This window comes from Euleptes europaea, chromosome 2 (assembly GCF_029931775.1).
Source record: "Euleptes europaea isolate rEulEur1 chromosome 2, rEulEur1.hap1, whole genome shotgun sequence".
NCBI lineage: Eukaryota > Metazoa > Chordata > Lepidosauria > Squamata > Sphaerodactylidae > Euleptes > Euleptes europaea.
In genome coordinates this window covers 85,742,872-85,751,008 of record NC_079313.1, presented here as the reverse complement: position 1 = coordinate 85,751,008, position 8,137 = coordinate 85,742,872, and the positions used below count along the sequence as shown (strand labels likewise).

At 43.1% G+C, this 8,137-nt stretch overlaps 1 protein-coding gene across 1 annotated transcript; it reads left to right on the top strand.

Annotated features, from left to right (window-relative positions):
* Positions 1 to 287: 287 nt before the first annotated feature.
* RPS10 (ribosomal protein S10) lies at positions 288 to 7,368 on the top strand. The gene is made up of 5 exons (XM_056845694.1): positions 288 to 437; positions 751 to 922; positions 5,573 to 5,650; positions 5,875 to 5,930; positions 7,275 to 7,368. The coding sequence occupies exons 1-5, from the start codon at positions 288 to 290 to the stop codon at positions 7,314 to 7,316; spliced, it is 498 nt and encodes a 165-aa protein (XP_056701672.1). The 3' UTR covers positions 7,317 to 7,368.
* Positions 7,369 to 8,137: the final 769 nt, after the last annotated feature.

Here is an 8,137-nt window from a genome sequence, read left to right as displayed (position 1 = left end):
TAATAAAAGTCTGCCATCAACATTAAACTGTTCTCTTATTTACTAGCAGGGGCTGCCTTGACAGTTGGTAACAAGGAATTTTGTGCATGTGACGTTCTTTTACTATTTTTTTGAAGAGATGCACAGCATTTTTCTGTGAGCTTTGCCTTCATGCTGCTCAGTGTTTTGGCAGAGCATTAAGCAAATGTGTTGGATTAAACGACACAGCCTTTCTTGATACAACTTGGGGGTTTGTTACTTGGGACTGCGGAAGCCGCTGTTGACATCTTAATTTGTATTTTCTGCAGATGTTGATGCCTAAGAAGAACCGCATTGCCATTTACGAGCTCCTTTTTAAGGAGGGAGTGATGGTAGCCAAGAAAGATGTTCACATGCCAAAGCACCCAGAGCTGGCAGACAAGAATGTGCCCAACCTTCACGTCATGAAAGCAATGCAGGTAGAGGAGCCTGTAGGCCAGTATTAGTTTCTTGCCATTGAAAAGACTTTGTCTAAACATGTGTGACTTTATGATGCAGTGTACTGCAACATGGTATCCGCTTTTCAAAGCGGCCCTGTTCCTTCTTTTCCACATATTCTTTCTCTGTGCCAGTATAATCATTTTTAAACATTTGCCATTAACGTGTAGAGGGGTACTCAGTATTGAAGCTTCTCTTGTGTTGTTGTTTAGTGCAACTTCTGAGACTTGCTGTTAATAAACGCTAGCTTCAGCTGTTATCTGCAAATGGAGTAACCTACAGTCTGTTCTCTAGTCGCTGAAATCTCGTGGCTATGTCAAGGAGCAGTTTGCATGGAGACATTTCTACTGGTATCTGACCAATGAAGGCATCCAGTACCTGCGGGATTATCTCCACCTGCCGCCTGAAATTGTGCCTGCCACCTTACGTCGCAGCCGTCCTGAAACTGGCAGACCACGGCCCAAAGGTAAGTGCTGGCTGCTTACCCTAGCGGTACTCACTCTCTGGCTTGTGGAGGACCACATTTGCAGTTACCATCAGCCAAAAGAGCCACATTTTCATCCATCCTCAGTGTAAGGCCCGCACCTCAGGAAGGCTTGTAACTTATTTGTTACAGTGGCAGCTGTTTCAAGGTGGGAACCACTTGCTAGCAACAGGCCCCACCAGGCAAGGACCTTGCCTGCTTTCCTGAAACACAGGACAGATGCTAAACTGGGGTGTGTGCTCAGAAATGCCACAGGTGGCATATAAAACTGCAACATATAGCTTCTGAACCATTGAGCGACTTACATGGTTTTGAGTTGTTGGCAAAATCAACATTGCGTGTCTAGATGTGCTACTGACATAGTCTCTGGGCTGCTTTTTATTGTCAAAGGAAGAATTGTAGGTAGTGTGTACTTGTAAATGTTAATATAATTAGTAACATTTGGGGATATATTTAGGGTCATATTGTAAAATATGCTGTACAACTTATGCTTATTAATAGTTATTTGAAAATTGTATTTAAAAATGTGTACATCCTGCCTTTTCCTAAAGTGCAAGGCAATCTCCAAGCACCTTAAAATTGGTCAATTAACAGTATATTGCACTAATATTGTAACAAAATACACTACTACATCCAGAGAACATACAGTGTAGTGTAAAAAATAAAACACCAGTAAACAAGAAACATTCAGTGGGGAGACCTGAAACCACTTTCCACCAGCTATAACCCTAAGTCAGCAAGTAGTTGTGCGAAAGAGCAGGTCCTCCTGAAGGCCACCAGTGAAGGGGTCCTTCACCAACCACAAGGTAGACTGGCAGTGGAGAAAACACATGAGCAAGCTGCAAAGGTGTGCACCCCAGTGGGAAGGACCAGAGTGTGCTGCAAGGAGTGCCAGTAGTGTGCATACTCATCTGAGCAATGTAACCAACTGTCAGTCAGGTGAAGCCGTCCTTCATTGATGGCCTTCATTAGGGTAAAGCTACGTTTGTACAGGATGCAGTCTGTCCACTAATTAGGCTGTTGGCTTCAGAAACAAGTCTGTGCTGTGATTCCGTTCAGATTTTCTAAGCAACTGCTGGCGGTGCTTGCGGAAGACCTCCCAATATCCAATTCTCCGAAGTATATTTTTCAGAGTTCAAAGAAAATGAGACTGATTCCAATCCCTCCTGGGTTGGAAGCAACCTTGGCACTAGTTCATGTCCAGGGCAACTATTTCATTGAAGCAAAGTTAGGAGGATAGTGTTGTGAAGGAGCTTAACTTGACAAAATACATTTTGGGGTTTGCATCAAGCTTTCTGGTGATAACATCATTTTCTGGTAATAAGGAAGTGAGAAAATGGGAGGTGATATGCCAGTGTGTAAATGCATTACTCCTAAAATCTCCCCTCGCATTGCAATAAACTGCTTCACGGTCAGATTACCACCTGCTTTTGAGGGGAAATTATTTGCACCAGTATTGGGACCATATGCAAGTCAAACTGATAGCATTTCCTCCTGACTAAATGAATTCCTAATGATGTTCAGACATGCTTAGTGTTTTCATGCCATTCTCTTTGGATCAAATGAAGGTTTGAGCTTACAAACTTAGAGTAGTTCATGAATACTGCTTCTAAGTACAATGGGTTGGATCCAAAGATGGTTCTTATTTGTCAGTGGAGTGTTGCTTTGATGGCAAAAGTGTGTTCGATCAGCCTGGAAGGCTCTGTTACTAGCAGAGCAGATCCTTTGGATCTAACCCAGTGAAGTCTTACTGTTAGATGTTTTTGTGTTATTAGATAGAGAATTCTAACAACGTGAGTTTGGGACAGGATGGTTTTCATCTGTATCCCTAGTCATGGTAAAACCTTTTGAACATAAGTTGCTACTTGATGCTCATATTCAGCCTTTAGAGCAAGGATGTCGAACTAATTTGTTATGAGGGCCAGATATGATATAAATGTCAAGTCATCGGGCTGGGCCATGTGTACCATAACATTTAATTCCAGGTACCAGAGATACAAACCTTATAGAAGACACAAGCAAAGCCAATTAATGATATTGTTTTACTTTAAAAACTTGCTTAACACAATAACGCTCTTACAGTAGTTTCTTTTATTTAACAGCCTTTGAACATTGATACCTCGGGACTGGGGGGGTTGGCTTCCTTGGCTGCCTCATCTGGTTTGCAGACCTCATAAGAGTTCTCAAGGGGCTGAATCCGGCCCCTGGGCCTTATGTTTGACACCCCTGCTTTAGAGGAAGCAGGTTTTGGTGGCAATTGGCACATGGAAGCTTCTTCTTTGGTGGTGACATTCCACGTAGCTGTCTTTTGTATGTGCCAACTTGTCATGCAAATTGGACCCCATTGCAGGGTATGATGCTGGCACGGATTTGGGACCACAGAGTAAGGATAGTGATTGTTCCTCAGATCCCATATAATGCTCAGATCAATTAGGGTGATGTGATGCTTGTAGTATTTCTCTGTTTTATCAAGGAGAACTTTACTCTCCCCGTTTCCAGGTGGTAAGCTTGGCTTCCAGTACTATTCATTGTATCCACAATATTTGTCTTGGGGGTATAGTTGTGATTCAGCAGGGTTGTCCATCTAGTCCAACATCTTGTTTCACCAGTTGTGTTGAAGGGCCAACAAGCTGTACATAGAGGCCAAGGCCTTTCCCTGATGTTGCCTTTTAACACTGGTATTTAGATGTTTACTGCCACTGAAAATGGATAGTAGCCACCTATCCTCCATGAATCTGTCTAAAAGGTTAGTAGTGGTTTTTAAAGGAGAGGCATGTTTTGTTTAGAGTCACCTTGTAACATTTCTTGAATTCACCACCATGTAACATGGCTTTCATAGAGGTTTTTGTGTCTGCCTGATAGTGGATTTTGGCCATTCTGATATGGCTTTTTAAAAGAGTAAATGTTGCATCATTGGTTCATTGTACCATTAATTTAATTCTTATGGTTAATTACAGAATACAATATTCTCCTGTTTAGTCTTCCATTTAAGTAATGGGTAGCCAATATGCCCACAGTTCTGTACAGTCATAGTTATTTAACTGTCTTAACCTCTCTCCTCCAAGGAGCTCAGGGTGGTATATTTGGTTCTTATCTCCCCCTGCCCGTTTTATTCTTACAACTCTGCTGATTGTTGCAGAGTCACCCTGTGAATTTCATGGTACATGGACTAAGCTTGGGAAGACCCAGATTCAGTTCCTCAGTGCTCTAATCACTACAGCGCACTGGTTCTCCATGACAGGAGCATGTATGTATGCAGCACCATCATGCCCTGCATTTCTCAAGTAGCATGGGCCTGTCCTGGCGTTTAAAGGGCTGGGTTCAAGTGGGAAAGGGTAGTTCACAAGGTAGTGTAGTGAACAGAGTAGGCAACATGGAGATACATTGTGGACAAGTGCTGTTTAAGAACAAGGCTAGTGTACAGGCAACATACTGTACATTGTGTGGCAAGCATGTGTATTCTGCTAGCTGTGAAGAAGGGCAGTTGTGGACGCTACAGATCAAAGGGCTTATATCTGACAGTGTAGTGGTTTACAGTTGCTTTAACTAAGCCATTCAAAAAAGAAAAAACACCTCTATGCTCAAAAAATACAATTTGCTTAAATCAACATAGGAAGCAAAAAAAAAAAAAAAAAACAATCCACAAAGTGTCCTGTACAAATAGTACTTCAAACAATTTCTTTAAGTTGCAGGCTAAACACACTGCGGCGCTATGAAATAGAGAATTCATATGTCTATTTCATTGCACAGCAGTGTGTTTAGCCTGCAACTTAAAGAAATTATTTTAAGTACTGTTTGTACAGGACACTTTGTGGATTGTTTTTTGGCTTCCTATGCTGATTTAAGCAAATAAGAACATAAGAAAAGCCCTGCTGGATCAGACCAAGGCCCATCAGGTCCAGCAGTCTGCTCACACAGTAGCCAATCAGGTGCCTCTAGGAAGCCCCCAAACAAGACGACTGCAGCAGCACCCTCCTGCCTGTGTTCCACAGCACCCAAGATAATAGGCATGTGATCCTGGAGAGAATAGGTATGCATCATGACCAGTATCCATTTTAACTAGTAGCCATGAATACCCCTTTCCTCCATGAATGTGTCCACTCCCTCTTAAATCCTTCCAAGTTGGCAGCCATCACCACATCCTGGGGCAGGGAGTTCCACAATTTAACTATGCGTTGTGTGAAAAAATACTTCCTTTTATCGGTTTTGAATCTCACCCTGAAGCTTCAGCAGATGACCCCGCATTCTAGTATTATGGGAGAGGGAGAAAAACTTCTCCCTGTCCACTCTCTCCAAACCATGCATAATTTTATAGACCTCTATCATGTCTCCCCTCAACCGCCTTCTTTCCAAGCTAAACAACCCTAAGTGTTTTAACCACTTCTCATAGGGCAGTTGCTCTAGTCCCTTAATCATTTAACTAAGCCATGACATTGTGAAGCAATTTCATTCTGGCACGGTTCAGTTGTCCAACTTTAAAAAGTACTGTGTGTGTTGTAAATACTTTAGGAAACTTTGAATAATAATTTAGTGTTATAGTCATTTTTAGCAGGAGCTCCCGGATTAATTGTGTATTTTACTGTACTGTTGCAGATCCCTTATAAGATATTTTAACTGCCTTTCTTATTTCAGGATTGGAGGGTGAACGTCCTGCTCGCCTTACCCGTGGCGAAGCTGACCGGGACACATACAGACGCAGTGCTGCTCCTCGTAAGTGCTGAAATCATGGCCAAAATAATAGAATGACCATTCTCAGTGTCTTCCCTGTATTGTTACCATCGGGCTTTATGTTTTCAGATGACAGAGGGTGGAAAAATGGGTCCATGAGTCTCGACTGGCCTTTTGTAATCAGATAAAATGATGAAAAGCTTTCAGCTCTTTGAGCACAGTGTGATACGGACAAGCTCATTCTAAATAATATTTTCTCTTTCCAGTTGGTGCTGACAAGAAAGCTGAAGCTGGTGCTGGGGCAGCTACTGAATTCCAGTTTGTAAGTACTGTCGTGTGGAATATTTAGTCTTGTAAAAAAGATTGTGCTCTTTTGTCTATTCCTGACGTTTTCCATCTGGCCCAACTAGTATAAGGGCAAGTGTGTGTGTATTCCACAATTCTGTTGATACTGTGTGGATTAAAAAAGGTAAAGGTCCCCTGTGCAAGCACCTGGTCATTCCTGACCCGTGGGGTGATGTCACACCCCGATGTTTACGAGGCAGACTTTTGTTTAAGGGGTGGTTTGCCAGTGCCTTCCCCAGTCATCTTCCCTTTACCCCTAGCAAGCTGGGTACTCATTTTACCGACCTCGGAAGGATGGAAGGCTGAGTCAACCTTGAGCCGGCTACCTGAAACCAACTTCCGTTGGGATCGAACTCAGGTTGTGAGCAGAGCTTGGGACTGCAGTACTGCAGCTTACCGCTCTGCGCCATGGGGCTCCTAAAGTAATTATCTTACCCAATTTAGTATGCACTCAGAATAAAAGTAGAAGTCAACCATGACTGGGCAGTGCAGACTACAGTGAGAGTGTACTTGTGGGTGACTGGGCACATAGAACCATTGGTGGTCCCAGGTGCCCATGAAAGGATGCATCCAGCCAGTTTTAAAGCTTGGATGAGAATCACCAGCACAGATGGAAATGTTCTCACAAATACACCTTAACACTGAGCACAGAGGACAATTGATGTGCTAGGTTTTTGTGCTGGGTAAAGTGACAGTACTGGATTCCTGTACTATTTATCCATTTTTGAAGCAAGAAAGGCAGAATACGCATACTGAACTTATGTATATGTGTATAAATAATTTCCATTGCTGTTTGCGCATTGTGCTGTTTTCTCTGCATTGTCGCAATGTACCTTGTTAAGGTTATTTCCTGACCTTAGATTTTTGTTGTTTGAGGACAAATCAATCCCTATACAGAATGTCTTCTCCTGCAAGTTCAATGCTGAAAACGCTTTTACATGGGATGCATTTAATTCTTTGAAATACATTCCTCTACAGTTCCAGTTTGAGCAGTCCCGTGCTTAAAGACCCTTGCTCACTGGAAGTTGTACCTTGGTTAGAGGCTGAACTTTCAGATGCTGGAGCTGTACCATGCTGCTTTTCTCCTGCGTTCTCAAACCTTGCTTGCTAAAGCAGTTCTGTAGTAGTCCCTTTGTGTTTCTGTAAATTCCAGTATTTGCAACGTTAAATCCCTCATTCTACCCATTTTACAGTGTAGGCACCTTTACTATTGTCTTCTGAGTCAAGGGCTATACAGGCACCAAGGAGGCATGTCAACAGAGTTTGATTAGTAGTTATGGATGTGCTTATAACTTGTATCTATTTCTTTTTCACTTTGCAGAGAGGTGGATTTGGGCGTGGACGTGGTCAGCCGCCTCAGTAGAAATCTGCTGCTGTTGGTGTGTCTTGTGTATAATAAATAATTGTCAGTTTCACTGATTGTATCCTTCAGTCATTCAACTATGTGAAGCCTCATAGTGAAGTATTGGTTCGGCTGCTAAACTCCAGTGTTACTTTTGTAATATAAGAGACGGGCATCGAAATATAACGAGGAGTAAGGTGACATCGCAGACTGCAGCTGTGCAAGTATTGCATACTGAATGCAAATAAGGCTGTGATTGGCAGTGGATTGCAATGGCTTTCATTTGTCTAGGGGACAGATGAACCTCGCAGTGGTTGTTGGCACACTTCTCTGTCCTTGGGGCTGTTCTTTCCTCATTCTGCTGGCCGTGCCCTCCATGCCCTGTCTTGCCCTTGTTCTTGCTGAAAAATGTAGCTTGAAGACCTGGGTCTTGGAAGGAACAGCGTGTTGCGCAACATCACTAAATGATATTACTACAGAGCTCATTGCTTCTTGCCTGATCAAACCAAACACCGGAGGAAATCAATTTCAATTAATAAGGTAGCCAGTTAATTCTGTAAGCTACTCAACAGGGCAGAGAGAATTTTGCCACAGCCTTACCATTTGTGGGATTTACCTGAATGTGACCCCCCCCCCATACAAGGTTAAATCCAAAAACATGACCCTGAATTTAAGGTGAACCACCATCCTTCCAGTCTGGGAACTGCTCCATGGGCAATGGAGGCGCTTATGCTGCCTGCGCATATTCTGGGTGAGCCAGCAGGTGCAGAACCAGCGAGCTCTGTGTTGCCTGCTGGTTCTCAGAAGCTGTCCAGCCCTTGAGACCCTGGCTGGCAAGGGAG

What these genes read in the sequence shown, in the direction of transcription:
- RPS10 (XM_056845694.1), top strand. Translation starts at nt 288, where the DNA reads ATGTTGATGCCTAAGAAGAACCGCATTGCCATTTACGAGCTCCTTTTT. An exon ending in CAGACGCAGTGCTGCTCCTC is followed by an intron (nt 5,651 to 5,874) that starts GTAAGTGCTGAA and finishes TTCTCTTTCCAG; the next exon opens with TTGGTGCTGACAAGAAAGCT. An exon ending in CAGCTACTGAATTCCAGTTT is followed by an intron (nt 5,931 to 7,274) that starts GTAAGTACTGTC and finishes TTCACTTTGCAG; the next exon opens with AGAGGTGGATTTGGGCGTGG.